Source organism: Fusarium verticillioides, chromosome 1 (assembly GCF_000149555.1).
Source record: "Fusarium verticillioides 7600 chromosome 1, whole genome shotgun sequence".
NCBI lineage: Eukaryota > Fungi > Ascomycota > Sordariomycetes > Hypocreales > Nectriaceae > Fusarium > Fusarium verticillioides.
Genome location: NC_031675.1, coordinates 451,407 through 473,836, shown reverse-complemented (window position 1 = coordinate 473,836; position 22,430 = coordinate 451,407). Strand labels below are relative to the sequence as shown.

The 22,430-nt window shown below is 44.0% G+C and overlaps 8 protein-coding genes across 8 annotated transcripts; 5 read left to right on the top strand and 3 right to left on the bottom strand.

The window, feature by feature from the left end:
- Window positions 1–306: 306 nt before the first annotated feature.
- FVEG_09793 (hypothetical protein) lies at window positions 307–944 on the bottom strand (the record flags this gene model as incomplete). The annotated part of the gene is made up of 2 exons (XM_018898866.1): window positions 307–842; window positions 869–944. The coding sequence occupies 2 exons, from the start codon at window positions 942–944 to the stop codon at window positions 307–309; spliced, it is 612 nt and encodes a 203-aa protein (XP_018756826.1).
- Window positions 945–5,282: 4,338 nt separating this feature from the next.
- Window positions 5,283–6,549, bottom strand: FVEG_16666 (hypothetical protein). Its single transcript, XM_018905909.1, has one exon. The coding sequence runs from the start codon at window positions 6,008–6,010 to the stop codon at window positions 5,474–5,476; it is 537 nt and encodes a 178-aa protein (XP_018756827.1). The 5' UTR covers window positions 6,011–6,549; the 3' UTR covers window positions 5,283–5,473.
- A 366-nt stretch (window positions 6,550–6,915) lies between these two features.
- FVEG_09794 (hypothetical protein) lies at window positions 6,916–7,377 on the top strand (the record flags this gene model as incomplete). The annotated part of the gene is made up of 2 exons (XM_018898867.1): window positions 6,916–7,038; window positions 7,198–7,377. The coding sequence occupies 2 exons, from the start codon at window positions 6,916–6,918 to the stop codon at window positions 7,375–7,377; spliced, it is 303 nt and encodes a 100-aa protein (XP_018756828.1).
- A 63-nt stretch (window positions 7,378–7,440) lies between these two features.
- On the top strand, window positions 7,441–8,358 carry FVEG_16667 (hypothetical protein). The gene has a single exon (XM_018905910.1). It carries the CDS (start codon window positions 7,733–7,735, stop codon window positions 8,153–8,155), a length of 423 nt encoding a protein of 140 aa, XP_018756829.1. The 5' UTR covers window positions 7,441–7,732; the 3' UTR covers window positions 8,156–8,358.
- Window positions 8,359–9,382: 1,024 nt separating this feature from the next.
- On the top strand, window positions 9,383–10,652 carry FVEG_09795 (hypothetical protein; the record flags this gene model as incomplete). The annotated part of the gene is made up of 5 exons (XM_018898868.1): window positions 9,383–9,587; window positions 9,646–9,951; window positions 10,042–10,134; window positions 10,194–10,269; window positions 10,349–10,652. 5 exons carry the CDS (start codon window positions 9,383–9,385, stop codon window positions 10,650–10,652), a joined length of 984 nt encoding a protein of 327 aa, XP_018756830.1.
- Window positions 10,653–10,784: 132 nt separating this feature from the next.
- On the bottom strand, window positions 10,785–12,202 carry FVEG_09796 (hypothetical protein). The gene has a single exon (XM_018898869.1). The coding sequence runs from the start codon at window positions 11,913–11,915 to the stop codon at window positions 11,118–11,120; it is 798 nt and encodes a 265-aa protein (XP_018756831.1). The 5' UTR covers window positions 11,916–12,202; the 3' UTR covers window positions 10,785–11,117.
- Window positions 12,203–12,267: 65 nt separating this feature from the next.
- On the top strand, window positions 12,268–15,248 carry FVEG_09797 (hypothetical protein). The gene is made up of 2 exons (XM_018898870.1): window positions 12,268–13,418; window positions 13,467–15,248. Exons 1-2 carry the CDS (start codon window positions 12,617–12,619, stop codon window positions 14,420–14,422), a joined length of 1,758 nt encoding a protein of 585 aa, XP_018756832.1. The 5' UTR covers window positions 12,268–12,616; the 3' UTR covers window positions 14,423–15,248.
- Window positions 15,249–15,512: 264 nt separating this feature from the next.
- FVEG_09798 (hypothetical protein) lies at window positions 15,513–17,523 on the top strand. Its single transcript, XM_018898871.1, has 2 exons — window positions 15,513–16,439; window positions 16,501–17,523. Exons 1-2 carry the CDS (start codon window positions 15,623–15,625, stop codon window positions 17,172–17,174), a joined length of 1,491 nt encoding a protein of 496 aa, XP_018756833.1. The 5' UTR covers window positions 15,513–15,622; the 3' UTR covers window positions 17,175–17,523.
- The last annotated feature ends 4,907 nt before the right edge of the window (window positions 17,524–22,430 follow it).

The following is a 22,430-nucleotide window of genomic DNA, read 5'->3' as shown; positions in this document are numbered from 1 at the left end:
GCATGAAGCACCATTCCTCCCCTGAAAGCACGACGTATCTTAAATTGCAATATCTCTCGAAGGTGATTTTATACATGCTCTCTTAGTTCTTGCTGAAAGAAAGCCATTAGCTGTACCTAGCCAAGTATTAAGTCAAAGTCCTCAAGATCTTGTTCCTATCAGCTTGCGTTGATTACGTCCCTGTCCTTTGTACACACCGCCCGTCGCTAGGTACTACCGATTGAATGGCTCAGTGAGGCGTCCGGACTGGCCCAAAGAGGTGGGCAACTACCGCTCAGGGCCGGAAAGCTCTCCAAACTCGGTCATTTAGAGGAAGTAAAAGTCGTAACAAGGTCTCCGTTGGTGAACCAGCGGAGGGATCATTACCGAGTTTACAACTCCCGAACCCCTGTGAACATACCAATTGTTGCCTCCCTGCATAGACTCCTGTTCACTTTGGAACCTTGCTAACTCCTTCTCTGCTTTCAACAAAGTTTCTTCCTGCGAAGCGTTAGTAGCTTCGAGGATATTGATGGTGGACTCTTTTTTCTTGATCTCATTCATTAACTGTTTGGCAGACGAAGATTGCAACTCGAGCTTTTCTTGCAGTGCCGTCAATTCAGCTTGACGTTTCTTGACGCTTTCGTCGGCTGCTTGTTTCGCTTTGAGTATTGACTCGTTTTGTGTCCTTTGAGTGCTAAGTTGCTCCTCAAAATCGACCTTCTGTCTTTCAAACTCGGTTTGATGACGGGATAGCGCTTCAATATTCGTATCGTATGCGGTTCGGAGCTTCGCTTTGTCTTGAGTCTTTCGTTCTCCCCGATGACCCCCTTTAAGGTATCGAAACTGCCCTCGGAACAGTACTGGTGGAGCAAGGTCACCAATTGACTGATGGCATCTGATGTGTCCTGGTGAGGCGACAGGTTCTCGACTCCCTGTACTCGATTTTCGTTATGTGGCGGCATTATGGTCTAGGAAAAAATGTGTATGCTGTTGCGGGACATTGAAATTAGTCTTGACTACGCAGAAGCCGGAGGAGGATAATACCAAACATTAGGAGCGAGTAAAACGACGGCAGCCTGGTCAGCCGAGAACATGATCTTTGGCTAAGCTGGACAGCCACATATGGTCATTTGGTGGGCCTCCCGCAGCATCATGATGCGTGCATAGGTGAACAACTGTTAGTTGCATTGATCACAGCCTGCTCGACGACAAAGCCCGCCGCAGGCTTCCTGAAAAGTGCATTTCAATTGGCTACTCAGACCGCTAACGACACAAGCAAAGCCATTTTGACATGTATTGCCTTTCCATCATAAGTTAGGCAATAGGTTGAAGATCAAATCATTAATATATGTGACCATTCAAGAAACTTTAGGACATCTGATGGCAGGTCTATGAAATAGTGCACCAGCTTCCCTGTGTGGCATACTCGCACGCCTGCTAGGTGTCATACCACCCGCATTTCAGCAAAGACGAAACACCTGGGTATAATTGGGAGATGCCCTAGGAGTAACGCACACATTCCTAGTTCTAGAACAGACGAACAGCGGGCGTATCTCGGCCACAGCCATTGCTTGTTCAATTTAGAAGAAGTAGAAGCGGACAAGTCAATATTTATGGTCACTCCATATTCACGTATGGCATGATTGAAGCAAAGTTGTGGTAGAGGAGACTGTTAGAGATGGTAATAAATCCCATTGATGTCCATTAGCTAGCTTTGAACTGCCATAGAGCATATCCTACCAGTGTGCACTGAGTGTGAATATTTACAGTTACAAGTCTGACTTAACAGACCAGGTCGGAAAAGCCAGTTCAGTCACCCAGGATCACCAGGCAGCTCCAGTGGAGGACAGGGGTGGACGTATCAGATTGGCCTGGAAAGCAGGCTCTGAGGGGTTGTCGATCGGCATCCAAGTGAGACGAAGGGAGGATGAAGCCAATCGCTGCAAAGTCGAAAAGGGCAAGACTTGAACTATCCTATCTATGTTAAAGAAACCAAACTTGACGAACACGGTTTCGTGACTCAGACCTCACAAAAGCGATTCTTCACCACCGTCCTCGATGAGTTCTGTCTGTGTAGTAAATTGCCCAGTTCTACGAACATTCGTCTCACAGGACTAAGAAATCCAAGGCTCACGTAGTGGAGAAAGACGATACATAATCCTAGTGCTAAACACTATAAAAAAGTAGAAAGACCGCGATAACATGGCACCATGTAGCGAGATCTGCCATGCTAGTACACTTGTAGTCGATATGCCAGGGCCATGCGAGGGTTTTTGTCAGCACCTGATGAGAGAGAAGAAGCAGAAAAGGCTAGTTAAAGGGCAACTGAAACATGCATGCCTATGTGTACCGATAAAGAGTCTCAACCCTGTAAGAAGGCCGGTGTCCCAAATAGTCAGGGTGAGAAAGATGGTGTAAAAGATTTAGTAAAGAGGGCTTCTGCAGCGGAATGAAAGCCGTCGGGCTGACCTGGTTTGAGATATTGACTGAAGAACCACGACTGATAGCGTCAGCGTCGGAGACGTCAAAGAATAGCACTGTAAGGACGATCAGCTAGACCAGGAGCAGGACGCTTAGCACAACATCCCCCAAGAAAAGAGATGATGCAATCATCTCAGGCGCGGAACTTCGTACCCTGTCCCAGCCCATGTCTAGACTGTGAACGGATACCCTCCCCGGAATGGAGTTTGATGCTTCACGCTAAAGCTCGACTGGCAACATTGTGGATGTTGACTGTCACGACATGTTGGTTCGACGAACATCGATGAAGAGCAAGGATGCGGATTGAATGTATGCGGGTCAGCGACCGTGCATATCGCTTATTCAGGTCATTATAATACATGATTCGTCCGTGGGCTAGTAGGTAAGATCGAGTACGAGAGCTCTAGAGGCTCCCGAAGGTACGCATGGTCCTAGAGAGTCAACCGATGTTTTCACCAGTCGCAGACATCAATGGGGGGAGAGTTATTACGTAGCTAGAGCTCCCAAAACAATTATTGAACTGCTGCCACGGTAATAGCTTCCTCGCCTCTTTTCGCTATTTTACTGCATATCAATGTGTTTCCACAAGCCGTTTGTCTGGGATTGCAGCTATTGTAAATGGGGTAGGTTTCGAGGGCGGTACTACAAAGGGGATCGCAATGGTGAGACCTGTGGAACGGGGCTTATGTTTCAAGTTCACAGACGAATTGCAAACTGTGTAAACAAATTACAAAGAAAACTAAGACAATCGGCAGGATGACCAAATGAATGATACTTCGCAAATGAAACTGCTGTGCCAGTAACACAAGGTGCAAGAGGAGTTCACAGTACTTGAAGTTTAGATTCAGGGGCTGGACAAGCAACATTTCAGAGGTGCATGCGGTGAGACCAACATTGTGTTTCCGGCCTGGAAATGCGTCTATACCATACGCAAACATTGTCCCTTCACTGCTACACGCGAGCTTCTATGGACGCCGCTCATCAACAGGTTTAGTGATCCTCATCAAGTCCTTTTACCCTTTTGTTCTTCACATATATTCAGCGGCTAGACATAGCATCCAAGATCAATGCCGCTTTCGTTGTGCTGGTCGAAATCACAAGGAAGATGGACGGATAGATCGGTCGCGGCATGTTGACATCTCAGGCTGTGAATATTGAAGTACTATGGGCGGACTACCCCAGAAGCGCTTGAACAAGCCAACCTTCAAAGCTAACTTGGCAAACTACATTTATTATACCAACCTAGAGAAAAAGACGTTTGGCATCGAGATTTTCCTGTCAAAACTTGGTGTATGCTAATTTACTCCGTGCAATCGGGCACCATGTGCCGTGTTGTTTGCCAAGCGTGTCTGCATTGGGTATGTTCCACTGATACCATGGGAAAAATGTTTCTCGAAGCAAGACATGTCTGAGTTTAAATCTGCAATGTCTGGAATAGCCACTCTGCGTCTGTCACTAATTATTGTAAGGCTATTGCTTCCCAGGGGGTACATCCAAGTTTCAGTATAGCCCAATCGTATTAGGCACCCAACCGTCGCCATTTCTGTCTGTTTATTACTATCCTTTGAATGGTAATGCATCTCTTTGCAACAGGATGTAATCTTTGCTTGGTGGATTGATGTGTTTTGAGTGTTAAAGCTACCCGGGGAAACCATGTATCGAGCTTTCTCCCTGCTAATCCCCCCCGTTCGAGCAGGAGGAGTGTTGATAGACATGCAAAACACGTCCTGGGGTCCCAATATCATCGAAATTGAGATGCAACTCGACTGAACTGACAGTGCAGTGTTCGTTGATGGGTGCTTCGGGTGACCAATTTATGTGAACGGATACAGGGTTCAACCTTGTCGTCCTTTACATGCTTGATGCCGGGGAAGACGATTCAGTTCTACAAAATACCTGTATTCCAAGATAGATGGAGCCAAGTTGAGGGGGGCGGCATCCCTTACAATCGACTAGCGAGCTCGGAGGCCATAACTCAGTATAACAAGGGCTAAGTCTAATACGCGGTGCAGTCAGAAACGAGAATCAATCCCGATGGTACATTAGAGGAAGAAAGGCAAAAAGGCCTGTATTTACACTAACTCCAGTAATCACCAAAATGAACCTCGGTGGGCTGCTCTTCTCCGGGTCTTCTCGATGGCGATGGCCACGCGACAGTCAGCGTCAACACTGTGCTCATCAGGCATGGGCCATTCTAAGTAGCCATGCAATATCTACTGCATGTTGTAGCCATCTATACCAGTGGTGAGATGACCTGACCAGTTCCTTTCGTATAACACCCTTAGGCTGATAGTGTTGAGAGCTACTTGGCGGCTCTTGCTTCCCCTATGCCCCCAACACTGGTCCGATGTAATTCGGAGTTTGTCTGCCAAGGTATTGACCGCAAGAATCGCTTTGATTGTGATACGGCCGGTGTTAATTCTTCAGGAAGGCTAACACCGAAGGTGGCGCCAAGCTCTGGCCTGCCAAATCCCATCTGTCCTAGCTCTTCTCATGACGGATACACTACTGGATGTAACGGATCTACCGCATGATCGACCGCAATATAAGCTACACGAGGAAAAGCGCGAGGAAACCAGCGGCTGGGCACATTCAGCTGCCTTCATTTATCTTGCTGCCTTCCGAAATCATGCCCGAGCCGGTGATTGCGCGTTGTGGACTTTGACGCTTCTAGACTCCACCCGTAAAGCAATGGTCATGGAGACACTCTTGCACAACCCCCATCTAGCTGCCCTCAAAAGAGCGAAACCCGTTGGCATTGTTGTGTAGACGGTAGTGGGAAAGATGAAACCTACCTCAGCGATCTAGCGCGCTATTGATGCGAGAGGTATGTCCTGGACAAGGCTGATCTGGAAGCTACGTCACGCAGGATTTGCGAAGTTCATTCGACTTTATGAGAGATTCAGGATCCTAGTTACTAATTACTAAAACTTCATACAAAGATGATATTTAAAGGCCAAAGACTGATCCCGGCTCAAGTCTCGGCACTGCTGAAATTGCCCTCTTATCTTCAATGCCGTCGTGTAGTCTTCATTCCACTCTTTGAACCTCTCATATCTTGAAGAGTAGCCTCCAATGTTGCTGTATATGTTTCAAGCGGCTTATGGATTTCGGATAGTTTCAGCTCTGAGGGCCAAAGCATTTGCGAATCAGGATGCCCACGATGGTTCTCTTGTCTGGGCTGCAGATTCGAATTCGCCATGTTCTGCGAGTTGCAAGTCACAAGCACGCAGTATCTTCGACCGTTCACCACGACTGTTATAGATTTCAGTCTGAGATTGGATCGAGTGTCAATCGGGATATCTGTGATGGAAAATCTGGGTTCGAATTCCTCAAAGAATGCGGGTGGACCGGACACTTGGCCCATAACTTCAAAGACAAAGACTGCGTTCTGCCATAAGAATGGAGCAGCTTCTCGAATATCCGGGTCGTGGGTAACCAGCTGTAGATCTCCATTGATACACTGAGTGACAACTGCACGTGCATCTGCGACTGTGTCAATTGGCATATACCCGGTGGGCATCAAGGCAGAGGCTGGAGGAACCATATCGCCAGTGGTGTCAGGAAGAGTGAAAGAGTGGCCAGGAAAGGGTTGACCAGAATACAAGATAAGCTGGTAAATACACGTCTTGTTCCTTCACTGCGAAGCGGACTCCCTGATTTTAAAGCGCCGCCGAAATGTTAATCTCACTTCCATTGTCCAGCCGAATCACATTGTTGGTTCCCCTTCCGGACGTGATGAACCAACCCGTATTCTAGCATTGCGAAACCATCTAATGGAAAGACCTCACATACAGGTGACCCACATCACATCAGAGTGGATATCCTCAAGAAAGTTAAAGTTTAGAGTCAGCCTCAAGATACAGCTCGAGAGCCTCAATAATCACTTCGTGGTTTGGAGCTCTCTATCTTGTCGCTTATCGGCTGTAGTGATTGCATTGCCCTTCACAGAGAAAGAGAACCAGTGAGTCTCTTTACCTGTATTCCGGGGAAGACCATTTCTATTAGGTGATCCTGAACCGCCGTCTTGTGGTGGTTTAGACCGACGAAGTTCTACTCTTGTGATATGGACTTGGAGGGTTGAACAAAAAAACGGTGGCACGTGGTTGCAAGGCCCAGGGCCCCTGGCATGCTTAGCGCTTTATCATAGCCCTGCGCCCTTCACAGAGAGTGCTAAGCAGATCAGCATCGCCTGGCAGCCCATGCACACAGTCGCAACCCTTTCGACGAATGCAGCCCAATCAAGTTTGTTCCTTTTGTGGAGATGGTCCGTGAAGTTCAGCTTTCGACTTGTTTGTCACAGTCTGTGCAAACTGTGGCGTTGGAGTTAACCCGGACATCAGTTCATTCTGGATTCTTTGAGAAAATGGCCACTGGCCGATTGGGCAACGACAAGAGGATAAAACCCTGGCTCCTCAGCCTGATGAAAGAACCAACAACAGCTCCACTATCATGCGGGGCACGGCTGAATCAACAAACGAGAGTCCTAGGAAGCCAAGACATTTGATCGACAGCGAGGTTCACGCTGAGCCGATAGATCCTGGCGATGCGGAAGACGAGTTTATCAACGTCGAGGTAGAAGAGAACGCAACGTGGCACGCCGTCTTGCCGCTCATTAATTGCTTCGCAAAAAATATATTGAACTGAGGTCGCTACTCCAACCAAATGACAAAAGTGGTCGGCCTGAAGAGGCAGAGAGGCTGAGCTTCTTTGCCTGATGCACGGCGTCTACAGTGCAATCAGGCATTACGTCTTATTGACAGGTTTAAGCTAGCCCGATTAAGACTCAAGACTGAGAATGAAACCGGGATGCAAGTGGGCGTCCAGGGCATCGCCGCGCTCCACCCTCGCGCAAACCTCCGAAGCCGCGAGCCGTCTAAGGCTCCATCTGACTTCCATGTCCGGATCGTCTAAGCGAGCATCGGCAATCGACACTTGCATATCCTCACTATTTGCGTTGCTTCTATTTCCCCCAGCCCCAGCCCGTTACGCTACAAGATATGCTTTCTCCCTGTCCCACTTAGCTCCATGATATGCCCCCCAGTTTCCCTAAACTCCATCAGCCTAAGGCATTGCAAAGGTCTCCCAGCCGCATTACGTCTGGGATGATGGTGAGCGATCGTATCAATGTGTCCACCTGGCAAGAGTTCTAGGCGCTCGAATACGAGAAAGGTTGATGTCGTCGACACGATGGATGTATGAATATATAAAGGGAAGTTTACATTTATTGGCGTGACCTGATGTAATAGCTACCTGCATTAGTAATCTAATGGAACGGTGCACGCAAAACCCAGCAGTGCTCCATGGCATCCGATCTCATCATCTGACAGCCTATAATAGTATAGGATGTTTCTTCAAGCAGATTAGCACGCAGACGTTAAATGGATCGGCGCCCCTGCAGGATCGAGGACACCGTCATGCCTCTAGTATCGAGCCTACGACAAAGACTAATGGTCATCCATTGAACTACGGCGCTATCAAAGTGGTTTTCATTTATTTTGTTTTTCTACAGCACGAACGGTCCCCATGCGGCGTTACTGCCCATCCTTTCGTATGTGCCCTCTGTCTTTGGCTACACAAGTACCCCAGAGCGTGTCTATACCTCGCTTTAGCTACTGGAGCCTTGTGTTTGGGGGGGGGGGGGGGGGGGTTAGGGGAAAACAGCGGAATGGCTTACACCAAAAAAAGCTGATCCCCGACCAAAGTCAAGTTTGCCCGCTGGAGGCAAGACGTTGAACATTTGGTCCTCCAATAGGCCTATCAAGAAACTGAGGCCTTTCGGACTTACTGGTCAAGTAGAGATTCGATGTCATCCAGTTTTAGACGCACCAAGAGTACACTTGATTACTGCGTAAGAGGATTACGCAAACATATCACACACTGCATTACCACCCTACCGAAGCCACATGTCTCGCATCTGTCTAAATGTCTTACCCTAAAAACCACTGGCCTTGCCACCTACCTATCATATCGTATCGCATCTGGACTGCTTGACAAGGTGCAAGTTGACGCGCACATGGCCTGAATCTACGGCATCCATCATCCTTAAACGCCAAGTCACGAGTGCCTCTTTGCCCGACTCAATGCAGCCTCATTTTAATTTGCAAAACCGCTAGAAGGTAACCTACTCATTGCTCTCTTGCTATCTATTGGATAAAGTCATTAGCCATATCTAGCCAAGTATCATGTCAACATCTTCCACATCTTGCTCTTCCCAAATCTTCTTTCGCACATATCCACAAGCAACCTCATCAATCCATTCTTCACATAAAATAGCATAGTGCTCTTCCAAGTGTACCCTGCCCGAAGTTGCTGACCGCGAACTTGCGTCTGCAGACTGCTACCAGCTCCAGTAACTCGTTGTATTCAGGCAATGGATCCATAGAGGTGCCTCTCACGCCTAAGGGCTGTTCACTCGATTGTCCAACGACTTTCGTGGCATTTGCCTCTAGGAAGTTGCTTGATTCACTATCTTTCGGTAATTGGAGCCAACCGCATAGTCTTTTCTGCTTATTGAATAGGCATAGTCCTGAAATCTATAATGCCTTTAACACTGCTGACCTCAATCGATTCAGCGATTCCACTACCCGCGCCGGTCCATGCTTGATTTCAGGCCTATGTGACTCTTTGTATGAGCTTACTACCGTGGTGAAGCCACTGACTGGTGTGTTAAAGTCGGTGATTGTCGAGACTATAGGATCGGGATAGTGGAATGCCGGGTATGACTCGTCAATACCCAGGCTGACCTTGGTTTCGACCGACATGAGTTTCGACATATCTTCATTCACAGAAGTCTGCTTAGGGGAGAAGACACTTTTCCTCGCCTTGAACTTTGTAGTACTTGCGGGGTTTGGTTCCTGCTTAGCCTTTGGCCGGCACTGAACTTGCTGATCTTGACAGAGAGCAACATCAAGTCCCCATGGACGCTTCCAAGGCAGACATTCGCATCGACTTTAAGCAAGGGGGAGGGTCAAGCTCTTGTGTTGGCACCGATGCTCTCTCGGAGAACAACCAGGAGAAAAGGACGATGAACCTCGACATCAACCTGAGGCATTCTGAAGAGTTCATTCGTCGAAAGGTCCTTCATGAATTTGGCCGCGTGCTGGGTTGTGAACATGAGCATCGTATGTATATTTTCCGATTGGTGAAACAAACAAGTCGTAACTGCTATGGTATGAACAGAATCTCCACTTGAGGATTTCGAGTGGAATAAAGATCTTATCTATGAGGAGCTCAGCAAACCACCCAACAGCTGGTCCCGCGCCCCGATCGACCACAATGTGATCAAACGACTTGAGAGTAGCGAAGTTAGCACTAGTTCATTCGACGCCGATTCTATCATGCTATACGAATATCCTGCACGCTGGTTCAAGAACACTGTCTCTGGTGGCACAAAGAGCAATACCAGATTACCTGAGAGAGACAAGAAATGGATTGCCAATACCTATCTTCCTTGGTCGAGTGATATTGGCCAATTCAGTACGCTACGTAAGTACTTTCCTCGTAGCTTTTCCTGGTATCCAATGTTCGCAATAAGGATTTTGTAAGATATGACTGACAATTCTGCGAGAAAAACAGAGGTGCGACCGTTCGACACCTTTAGCTCCGACCCTGTTCAACAGGATATGGCTTTTGAGCCGTCTTACATTGAACCGCCTCAAGTCGCAGTTGGTTAGATTTGGACTACAAAACTGATATTTGCGTCAAGGCTACGGCTGAAGATGTGTCAGTGGACCACTTCACTGTTGGGATAACTCCCGGTACTGGGTCCAATGTCTACTCGGCGGCATGCTCCTGGCTAGAAGCGTGGTTCTCTGGACTTAGCCTCGGCAAGGACTCGCCATAGCGTGTCAAGACGTACGTAACTGATGTCATTCCATTCAAGTTTCAGCTTCACGTCGAAGCTGGACCTGACACGGACCTTCGCGACGCAACTGTCACCTGGGTGGCCATCCCAGCGGGCCATTGATTTCGCTCATGCTGGATTCCGGAGTGCACCAGCTATGATGATGGCCATCAGCGGGATTGATTTCGAGTGCGGTCATAACCTGCGTCTTCGCGTTAGTCACTCGTCTCTGACCAAGGACGGTATGGTGTGGCACTTGGACAGCTGGCTGGATTCCGTCTTGAATACTGCCACTGGCGTCTATGTTGCCGTGGGTGGGCCAAATGTGGATTATGAGGAATGAGGCCTTACTAAGTCGTTCAGAGAGGGTTTCGTTTGCTGTTGTTCCGAACTCTTTTGTTATGTTGTTCAGAGACAGATGTTACACTGGGGCCGGATGTCGAAAGAAGATGCACTCCTGCAATAGTTAGTTAGTGATCACAATCATTAAACCCGAAAATTGTTTCTTGGTATACAGCTTTCCGTGCACTACTACCTACAGCAGGCCTAAAGAACCAAGGAGGGACCACTATCTAGGCAACATTAGATGTTTAAAAGTTAACAGTTTCAGAATTGAATAGAGGGAATCAGGGTAGTTATATGGACCTGAAATTGTTGCTTTACAACACAGAACATCATCTATGAACAGGCTGATTTGACTCTCTTTCGTATACCTCCGGGTGTACTATCCGTCAGACATCTATAAGTATTCTAGTGAATCATAGATCCTTCCTTCAATTTAAAGAAAGGAACTCTACAAAAGGAGACTCTAATTGGGCAGCTTCACGCCCGCGTTCTTTGCCAACTTCATGATCTCTGTTGTCACGGCGTCGACATCATGGCTCTTGATCGGTATCCGATGTCCACCGTCCCACTCAACAAGAGTCGTCGTACCAGTTGCGCAATAAGTCTTCAGTAAAATCTGATGCTGTTCAAGTCCAGGGTCTCGAAGTCCGTGGACGTGTAGTGTGGGTATGGTCAAAACATGGTCGCCAACATTCGACTCAGGGAAGTCCTTAAACTCAGAGCTCAACAGCGCCGCATCAACAACCGCCGGAGGATGCTGCAGTCGAGCATCCAGCGTAATCAAGGGCGCTCTCCCAGCCATGAGAACACCAAACTTGAACTGCGTCAGCGCCTCTTGCGCACCAAACTGCTCCGTAACTTTCTGCTGCGTCCACAACAAACTCGCCGCAATCTTAGCACCCTGCGAAAACCCAAGAATGCCGATCCACTCTCCGGTGCCGGGGTCGGTGTCCATAGCCCTGCGGGTCTGGTTCCGGAGTAGCTCTGCGGCGGCCTCTGCTTCAATCTCGGGATGGTCGGGCTGCCAGCGGAGCCAGCGCCGAAAAGGGCCGTATTCACCGTAGACGCTGACTATGTCGGGGTGAGGCGCTGAGATGAAGGGTGCTTGCATGAAGACTAGACGCAGAGATGAGGCAAGACTTCTGATGAGAGCGCGGCATTGTAGTTCGAAGACTTGTGCATTGACGCCGCCGCCGTGAAGGCAGAGAATGCGGGGGAGATGGAGAGTCTCTGGATCGCTGGAGGTCTGTATTTGTGTCATTTTTTTGTGTAAGTGACAAATGCCACTTTCAAGAACTGAAGAGAATGTGCGATTATCACGGTTGCAAAATGAAGGTTACAAGACAGCGTTTCGGTCTTTGTGTAAGCTTAAACCGAGGATCGGGTAAGCATTCCTAGCACTCCCCGAACGACACCCGTTTCGGGATCCGAAAAACAGCGATGATCTCCGGGCGCCAGCGCATCATACAAAACGCGGTATCTACAAAATATCTCGATAAGTCACCATCGCCGCCATTTCAAATATTTCCACAATTTCACATGCTCCCCAACAATTTCCCTCTGATTTACGGTGGAAGTGCTCGCATTGGTTGACGTCGTGGCTGTGTAGGACCCTGAAGTTCAGCCACGCAAGCACCTTATCGCCAAGCCACCATGATGACATCAATCCCGTGCGGCTTGTCACAGAATCGGGGATGGCTCCTTGCAGTTCATGGAACCGGTTTCGAATTGTCTCGTACGCCACTCAATGAGTCTAGAAGTGACGAGGCCTCTCATATCAGTGAATCGTCCCTAATAAATACCTGTTCGTCTATTAAAGACATCTCCCACCCAGAATTTAAAGATTCAGTCCACTTAGATTCTCTCTTATACCTGACACGAAGCTACCCCGCCATTGACTCTCAACCTTAAACCTTACAACTTCAACAACACCTACAGCTCTACATTAGTACCTATAATCCGATGTCGAATCCTGAGAAAGCTCCCCAGTATTCTGCTGGCGACCAGCATGGAGGTGGTCTGCTTCCTACCGCCGACCCTTCTCAGAATCAACCTCAAGACTCCTCTCTGCCTCCAGCATACAACCAAGGATCTGCTGAGCTTCCTGGGGACGAGAAGCCCCGCCAACCCCAAAATCCCGATCAACATGTCCAGTTCGCAGGATCCCAGAGCCAGCAGCAACCTCCTCCGTTTTCGTCTACTGCCGGAACCGAGCAATATCCCAGTGCTGCAGAGGAAAAGCGCCAGCTAGAGCAGCAGTACTTCCCTCCCCCTCCTCCCGGTCCTCCTCCTGCGCAAGACCAACACCAAGCTTCCGCTGCTCACCCGAACCCTCTCCAGGGCAACCCAGTCACCGTACCTCAACAGCATCAGGAGACTCACCAGCCTTTTGACGCTCAGCAGTCTCAGCAGGCCCAGCAAAACTACGCTATTCCGCAATACGACCCTGCTCATCCTACTTTTGCGCCCCCTCCTACGAATCAGCCGGCTCAGGCTCAGGAGCCACCCCAACCAAGCCCTACAGCTCCTACCCATGGTCACGGTTTCGGCCATAGTCCCGAGACAACCACAGCCCAGGCTTCGACTTCCGCGCATCCTGAGACACACAAGAAGCCTGGTTGGAGCGAGAAGTTCAGCCAGCTTGGTATCAAGGCCGCTGCGCCTATCAACAACTTGGCGCACAAGTTTGGTAGCCAGAGTTTCCTCCCCGAGACTATCGACAAGGAGTGTGACAAGGCAGCTTCTATTCTGAAGTCCTTCTGCAGTAAGTTACCCATACAGGCTCACCAGAACATCCGCTAACATGCTCCAGAAAACGGTGTCTACGCCGATCCTAGCTCTAGCCAGGTCCCCACATCCACAGACCCCAAGGCACAGGAGACTAATGACGAGATCATCGATCCTACCAAAGAGAAGCCCAAGAAGAGAGTTCTTGTCAACATCCCTCCCAAGGTCATCGCCAAGGCTCAAGGTCTCGCTATCTTCACGACTCTTCGTGCCGGCTACGCTTTCTCGGGTGCCACAGGTTCAGGTATCCTGATCTCTCGTCTTCCTGATGGATCATGGGGTCCTCCTTCAGGTATCCAAGTACACTCCGTTGGCGCCGGTTTCATGATCGGTCTTGACATTTACGACTGTGTCTGTGTGATCAACAGCCGTGAAGCACTCAACGCTTTCGCCAAGACCCGTGTTGCTTTGGGCAGTGATCTTGCTGTCGTCGCTGGTCCATATGGCGCCGGAGGTGCCGTCGAGATTGGTGCCGCCATGGATGGAAAGAAGAAGGACAAGGAGAACAAGGACGAAGAGGCACCACCCAAGCCTCCCCGCCCTACTGAGGATAACCAAGGCCTGAAGCCAGAGACCGATGCCGACAAGAAGAAGAAGCGCCGCAGCTTGAGCACCGGCGCTTTCAAGCCTGTCTTCTCCTACGTCAAGTCCCGCGGTTTCTACGCAGGCATCCAAGTCGACGGCACCGTCGTCGTCGAGCGCAAGGATGCCAACGCTGCTTTCTACGGCGAGCGCGTCTCGGTCGAGCAGATCATCCGCGGAGAGGTTCCCCGCCAGAGCGGCATGTGGCCCGCTGGTGCACGCAATCTTCTCGAGGCTCTGAAGGGTGCTGAGGTCGGATCTCTCAAGGTCAATTCCGTGTCTCCGACCGATCGGGACCCCACTTCGGCGTCGGGGGCTAGTGCGGGACAGACACAGCCTCCGGGATATGTCGATGATGGAGTTCACCGACCTGAAGTTGGAGATGTGAAGTATCGTTAGAGACAAGGATGGATATTAATGAGATATCGCGACTGGGAGAGGTAATATTTTAATCGGTTCCTAGCTAAGCGTCTTCAATCACAATGATACCACCGAAAGTCGCAGTGACAGACATATTTCCTCGCGTCAATCTGATTGGCCTTCCACACCATGTTCTCTTTGGCACAGAGTCTGTAAGAACCTTAATCGCATGAGATTTTGTATTTGTTATAGGAAAAATAAAGTCTATTCTGCCTGAAAGACGGAAAAGACGGAAAGGTTAAGGTGTTGTTTTTGCAGAGTGGCTGAGATTTATCTTGTGGGATGTTGAACTCTCTGTCCATGTCAGCCGAGGCTTGACTACCTAATCATATATTTGATGGCTATTTGTTGAGAGTTGATATTGGCTGCAGGGAAAATAGAGTATATTCTGCCTAAAAGAGGGAAAGCTAATGTTCTATTTTGACCGAGTGACTTAGATCTATCCTGCGGGAAGTTGATTGCAATTGCCGACCAAATGAAATGAATCACCTTAGGTTCCTCGAAGAGGGATCCAACAACACCTCAAAGAAATCTGCAGCTGCCGATGAAAAGGATAAAGAAAATCCGAATCTGTAGTGGCTTAGTGGTGTGAGATGCCGGGTGAAGGGGTTAAACGAAGCCTTCAGTGTTGATAAATATTAAAGGGCCGGGCACAATCAGGGTAATTTCGTGGGGGTTTAAAGGATTATTCTGATAATACTATGTTATTCCATGAAGTTGACTAGCGCCTGTGGGTATCTTGATATCTTTCTTCCGCAGGTTAAAAAAAATATCGTGTTGTCATCTATTACCTGTGTTCGCAGCCTGAAGCTTAACCTTATAGGCCGCAGTCATCCCGTAGTATTTGTTAATTCTTAAATTAACCTCTGATCACTCAGGTACATATTGGTTTAATAATTATGGTAGGTAACTTAGTCAATTTTGTGAGTTTATACAGTAGTTTGTGTAGGTTTTGCTGCTGAAAGTCAAAGACCCAAAGTCGTAGCTGAGTTCGGCGACGTCAAGCATAAAAGGGCCGCAGCGGCCGGCCTCCAACCAGAATCTCTCTGACCAGAATCTCTCCAACCAACCTCAAAGCACAGATCCAAACCTTGAGCTATACACCATCACATTCCTCCTCAATCCACACCCAACTGCTGTTTTGACATTCAACCAACCTGCTGCAAGTCTAATACAAAAATGGCTATCAACATAACATGCTGGAATCGATTGCCTCCCGAGATTCTGAACGAGGTTATTGGTCTGCTGCCAATTCTCGGCGGGAAGTGCAGTCAGCTTGCTACCGTTTCCCGAGTTTGGCGATCGACCATCGAGCCACTCAACTTTGCCAAGATCAGTCTGACGGTACCGCGCCTTACCGACCCTTACTCTCAAGCTATTCTAGCCCGAAAGAGAAACCAGATTCGCTATATCTGGTTTCGGGTGGAACTGAAGCAGTACGATTGTACACAATGTGCAAATGATGACGAGGATCAATGGGGCTTAGATAAAGTTGATAACCAATTTATCGTGGACGCGTTTGAAGACTTGTTCACGATGCTGAGCGTATGGGAGCCTCGTGGCAACTTGGTCCTCGATATCAGCGTCTACTCGCCCAGTGATAACCAGCACTGGTTCAAGTATATAACCTTCTCCTCAGACACCAGCGTAGGCGAGCTGCCTCATCATGGGCACGAACATGGAGCGACCGTGAACGACCCAGCTCATGGCTGGATCACCGGGCAGCCTATCGTTGCTCCAGATGAACTTGCCATCGAGCACGTATTTGACGAGGTCATGGGTGAGGGGCCTTTCCCTGATGAGGAAACTGAGATGCAGTGGTGGCGGAGTCTCCCCTATGTGCCTGTCGTTGGGGCCGTTCGCTTTCGCCAACAGACTCGCCGACGATGGAAGCCACTCGCAATCGCCAATATGCTTACGCGGTTCCCAAACATAAAGGAGATTTGTTATGAACCCTGGAGAGAATGGGATGGAATGGAAAGGCAGACTGATGAATGCAAGTGCTTTCTTGATCCCTGACAACTTAATTGATGCAGCCGCTGACCATCCGGAAACAGGGAACCAGAAGCTGATCATCAGTCTTCCCGAGGGATTATTACGCAAGCTAGTAATATTCGAGAACGACAATGAGTCTTACGCAGAAAGTTACCGAGCTCCCGCTATTAGGGTGGCGAGACGAGCCGTGAGCCTGAAGCTTGCTCGCACCAGCCAACACCTTGAGATGCTATCTGCCTCCTTTATGGTCGATGCCAGTCACTTCTTCGCCGCGCCTCAGACTCACGATTCATGGACGTGGAGTAAGCTTACTTCACTGGCGCTGACTTCAAAAGTCCTCACTGGAGATGCAGACCAGCTGCATGTTAATAGCATGCTTCAGAATGCTGCCGCCACTGCACTTAGGATGCCGAGACTTAACATAATGGAGTTGTGGAACGGCAGAAAAGGTGTAGCGATGCTCTTTCGCTACCAGAGGGTCCGAGAAGACGGACAGTCAGCTATCATAACTATACGGGGAACATCAGAGCTTGTCCTAGGGACGGCAGTTGTGGAAGCTTGGGATATGGTTGCTTACCGGCACTGCCATAGCAAGGTCGCCATACAAACCTCTTCGATCGATCCGAATGAGATTCGAAGCCATGGTGATGCTATCTGCCATCTGGGACTTCTGACCGAGGTCACTAGACCTGTCTCGCTACGGCAGATCATCAACGAACATCGGTCCCACGCTTAAGACCATCACCGTCATCATCGTGGTCAACATACAGAAGAATTGGTGCGATGATCGAATCTTGGTAATCATAATGTACTGAGGTACAACAACAACAAAAACCACAACGCAACAACGAGCTGTTTTTAGAGGTCAAGAAGGAGTTCAAAGCTGCCGATATTCTTGAAAGTCGTCAGGGAGCGAGAAAACATACAAATTGAGAACAGATACTAAAATAAAAGTCTTGTCTTCTATTGGAAGTGTGTATGTTGCCAGCCATCCAACATAGTGGAGATTTGTTTTGTCTGGCCATGGCAAAAACATTCGCATAGAGTTCAGCAAATCATGTTCGTGTTCAAATAATATAATTGTGATTTTGGATAAAACCACCAGAAATTCACACAAGCGTCTAGTTAGCATGACAGCTGTCTATTCCCTAAAGAAGTTATATAGTCCTCTATCTAATTAGCCCTTAACCTATAATAGAGAAGTCCTGTTCTCTTTATCCTTATTAGGCACTTCTAAGAGCAAAAGTAACTCTAATTATAAGTTTATAATTATAACTAAAAGTTTAGTATAGTATCTTAAGTACTTAAATAATAAGAGACTAAAAATTACTATATCTTAAAATAGCTTAGTAATAGGCACTATTCTTTATAATATATTTAATACTTTAATAGTATAAAACTATAACTAAGCTATTATTAATTTAAGCTTAAAAGTAATATTACTTAATAAAATAGCTATTAATAGATAGTCTAACTTATTAGATTTTAAAAAGGAAAGTAACCTTAATTTTATCCTATTTCTAGTTAAGAATCCTTATATATTAATATTTAAGTAAGTTATAGTACTAAAGTATAGTATTAAGCTAATTAAAGAAATATCTTTAGATACTTCCTCTATACTAATATCCCCTGGATTATCATTTATTAAGGTCTACGATCTTGCCATAGAGCCAATATATTTCACTGCAAGTAGGGTTTCTTCTGCTTATAAGGTTGGTCTGCATTGTCGGATCTCAAATGTATGAGTTGAGTAATTACTCTAAAACCATACACAGCCCTCTCAGAAGCGGTGATTTATTTCTTACAGCGCCTGATCTTCCTCCTTTTCGCGTCACTTTCATTCCTCAATAGCTCTGCATAATGCAGGGCTAAGAAGAGTCAAGTATGATAATAGTAGGGAAGCCTTGATCTAAATTATGAGGAAGAGAATGGTGTGAGATGAATGGATAAAGCGATTTGCTATAAGATTAAAAAGGCAGATAAATGTCTGTTTAAATATCGTGGCATCATGATAACATACCCTTTTCCTATATCCAACCAGCCCACTTCTTTCAGTTCACGTCGAATTCGATCAATTCCCTTGGCTCAATGCTTCTCTTTCGTGTAAATGGGACAATCCTCGGTTCAATGCACACGCCAAGAACTGTCTGGTGTATCGGGATTCCGAAATCCTTCTGCAACCAGAGACCTTCTCTGGAAAAGACAGAGATAACGATGCTTCACTGTGCTAGATCCAATTAGATAGACCTAAGGATAGCGAAAGAATCGATGGGAAAGTGCTCCAAAGAGCATGAATCAAAGTGTCAGAATCTCATAGAGAAATTCGTTTCCCGGGCACGGCTTATAGATACAAAGTATGACTGCTTAGTGCCAGGTAACAATAGTCGTCCATTTGTAGCTTTAAGCTACAGATGGGGTTCTCTAACAACTCGTAAAATGGGCAGAGACAGTTGTGGGAACCCGATGAGTCCTGGCTCGTTATCACGAAACAGTGCGTCCACCACAGCCACTGTTTAAGGCGCTATAGACACTGTTCGTACAATAGACGATCGCTACCTATAAGTATTGGTTTGACGCAATATGTATAGCACTAGATAATAAAGAGCAACTGGCCGTGTAACTCGAACTTATAGGCGGAATCTACTCTACCGCTAAACTTATAATTACTGTACTTAAAGGTGATACTAGAAGTGGGATTAGAGGACTTAAACCTTAGTTATTAAAGCAAGGACTATCTAATATTTTTCTTAGAAAATTAGTAAGAATATTATAGTAAAATAGCTGCCTGCCTTATTTATTTATAATAAATTAGCATTAGAATGCTTCTAGTATAGATAGATATTATAAGAGTATATATTATCCTAAACATGACTTATCTTTGGCGATCAAAAAGTCCATTGGCAATAATCATGTTTAACTTAGTATTAAGATCTTTCGCGTATTACAGACCGCAAGAGGACTAGGGGTCCGAAGTTCGTTGTACAAGTCTGCTAGTTGATCCGCTAGATAGCATATAGAACGTTTCCTTCTCCCACGCATCTGGCTGAACACACTTTGAAGTTGAGGATGTTGTCCCTTGAGGCTGGCTTCGGCGGGTACCACGGGTAATCTGGTATGTACACCTCAGGCCCCAATTTATAGCATCCTCTTATAAATTTGATAGGTAGTCTAGGGGAGGAAATAAAACACAGAACCTCGATCCTAAATGATAAAAAGACTTAGGTAATATAGTATAAGTTTAGGGCAAGTCATACCTGCATAACCGGTGATGCGTTTAGGGTCACGTATTATCTATATACCCAGTTATATAGATAAGGCTAAATATCTAACTTTAGATTAAATATATAACTACTATTTAATAATAATACTATTTATAATTAAAATAGCTATTTAAAGGTATTTTTTATCTTTATAATTACTTATCTTTTTATATTTTATATTATTAATCTATTACCTAGCCTCTAATTACTATAAATAATATAAAAGTAATATTACTTTTTAACTTATAGTATTATATAAAAATAGTTATTTATTTATAATATTAATAATAAAAAAAAAGCCTTATTATATTAAAAAGATTATTAATATTAAAATATAAAAGCTTTTTTTACTTTAACTATAATATAATTAACTTAATAGTATATAATCTCTTCTTTATAACTTAAATTAATTAAAAAAGGTCATATATATAAGATATTTATTATTATTCCTTTAGTAATACTATAAAAATAAGTTTTCTATTACTTTTAATTTATATAGTAAGTATTTAATATAATAATAAGTTAATTAGTAAATAGATATATAAATTAAAAAATAAAATCCTTTTTCTCTCTTTTTAATATAATATCTTTTTTTAAAATATTAAGTAATTTAATAAATATTCTAGCTTATAATATTTTTATCTTTTTAATAATAGCTTTTAATAATAATAACTTTAAGATTTTTAAAAATAATACTTAAACTATTTTTTACTTTATTTTTTTAAATTAAAATAATTAGTTTATTTTATAGTTTACTATAGTTATAAATAACTTTCTTTTTTATTTAAGAAATAGTAATAAAATATATAAAGTAATAGGCTTCTTTTTACCTATCTTTTAATTTATTTTTTATAGCTAAAAGAATCTAAAAGTAATATAGCTAGTATAAAATATATTTAATATTAATAATTAAATAGCCTAAAATACTTTTTTAAAAGCTAATATAAATATTAATTTCCTAATATTAGCTTAGCTATATATAGTATATAATACTAGCTTTACTTTTATTAAGGCTTTAGTAATTATAATATTAGTAAATTATAAGTATATTATTAATAAAAACTAGTATACTAGCTAGCTTTATAATATAGTTAATTAATAGTTAACTTAATTAATTTTTAATATTATACCTTTTTAAATAGCTTAAATACTATAATAGTAAAATATAGTATATTAAGTAAGGCCTTTAATCCTTACTATAATATAGCCTATTTTCTTTTTAATTACTGTTAGCCTTATTCAGGGCTATTAAGCTTTTAACTTTTTATATAATAGCTTAAACAGTAAGGCCCTTATAATAGGCTAGAATTATAGAGCTTAAAATTAGTTAAAGTTTATCTGCCTTAAGTAGTATAATTACTGCCTTAACTAAGTAATATAAGTACTGCCTCTTAGCAGCTATACTAACCTTCTTCCTTTATCCTAGTTAAAAGATCTTTAATTAACCTTTATAACCGGGCCTGGTATACCTATTACACTTCTATTTAAAGGTCAGTTAGACCCTAATTAAGTAAAAGATTAAGTATAAACTTATAAGTATATTCGCTAACTTAACTTTCCCTCTATTAATTACAGTTATTAATATCTATTATAGCTACTAATATAATGCCTACTATATAAAATAGCTTATAGCTATATAATCAGGCTTACTATATAATTTACTATAACCTTAATATAGCTATTAGGCCTACTATAAAGGTAGCTAATAGGAAAGAATATAAAGAGTTATATATAATAGCAGTTATTATTAAGAAAAACTTCTTATTAAAGTACTAATCTAACTTTATTAAGATAGCTATCTTTAATTATAGCCTAATTAGGTTAATTTATTATATAAATCCTTATAGCTTAATTAATATAACTTAAGTTAATAAAAAGCTATTAGCTTTTAAGGACCTAAAGAGATACTTAAAGGAAAGTCTTTCCCTTTAGTTAGACTAGGTAGCCTTTTTTACTGCCTTTATAGGCCTAAACTTAAATATATATAAAGAGTGGCTTCTTAATATAGCTAAAAGGGTTATTATAGTAAAAGAGGAGCTACTTCTAAATTAGTAATAGGCTAGTTATAGTCTAAGACTATAATAGTAAAAGGATAAAGGCAGGGTAATAGTAAGATTTAAAGGTTTTATAAAAGTTAGAATTAAAGGAATAAGGTTAACTCTATTTATATAAGTTAGTTAGTAAAAGCTAAATTAACCTGAAGTTAATAATAACTAGCTTTATTAATTAAATATATATGCCTAGGCATATAACTAACTGCCCTTATATCTAAACTGCAGATAAAGTAAAATTAATAATAAAATAGTAGTTAAACTGGGGATAATATAGCCTATACCTATAGTTAAAATAACTATATATACTTTAACTTTATAAGTAGCTTAGTAAAATAGTATATATATTAATTTAATTAGTTTATAAAGGTATATTATATAAATTTAATAAAGTAAATAGTAAGGAAGATTAAAGATATTTAAAGTTATTTTCTTATATATATGTAGTAAAATATTATACTCGATCAAATCGTTTATGTTAGGAAATATTATCTTACTATCTTAAAATTTTAACTTTAGTTCACAAAAACATATAATTGTTTTTATTAATCCATTTAGAGGAATCTCTAATAATATTTCGGTTCTGGAATTCGGATAGGAAACTATTTTTAGTGCCGTGGTCGTAAAATAAGAAAGTTAAGAAATCAAGGACTTGTAATAAAAATTGGATTGAGTGTGGGC

What these genes read in the sequence shown, in the direction of transcription:
- FVEG_16666 (XM_018905909.1), bottom strand. Translation starts at nt 6,010, where the DNA reads ATGGTTCCTCCAGCCTCTGCCTTGATGCCCACCGGGTATATGCCAATT.
- FVEG_16667 (XM_018905910.1), top strand. Translation starts at nt 7,733, where the DNA reads ATGGAACGGTGCACGCAAAACCCAGCAGTGCTCCATGGCATCCGATCT.
- FVEG_09796 (XM_018898869.1), bottom strand. Translation starts at nt 11,915, where the DNA reads ATGACACAAATACAGACCTCCAGCGATCCAGAGACTCTCCATCTCCCC.
- FVEG_09797 (XM_018898870.1), top strand. Translation starts at nt 12,617, where the DNA reads ATGTCGAATCCTGAGAAAGCTCCCCAGTATTCTGCTGGCGACCAGCAT. An exon ending in TATTCTGAAGTCCTTCTGCA is followed by an intron (nt 13,419 to 13,466) that starts GTAAGTTACCCA and finishes AACATGCTCCAG; the next exon opens with AAAACGGTGTCTACGCCGAT.
- FVEG_09798 (XM_018898871.1), top strand. Translation starts at nt 15,623, where the DNA reads ATGGCTATCAACATAACATGCTGGAATCGATTGCCTCCCGAGATTCTG. An exon ending in GGAAAGGCAGACTGATGAAT is followed by an intron (nt 16,440 to 16,500) that starts GCAAGTGCTTTC and finishes ATCCGGAAACAG; the next exon opens with GGAACCAGAAGCTGATCATC.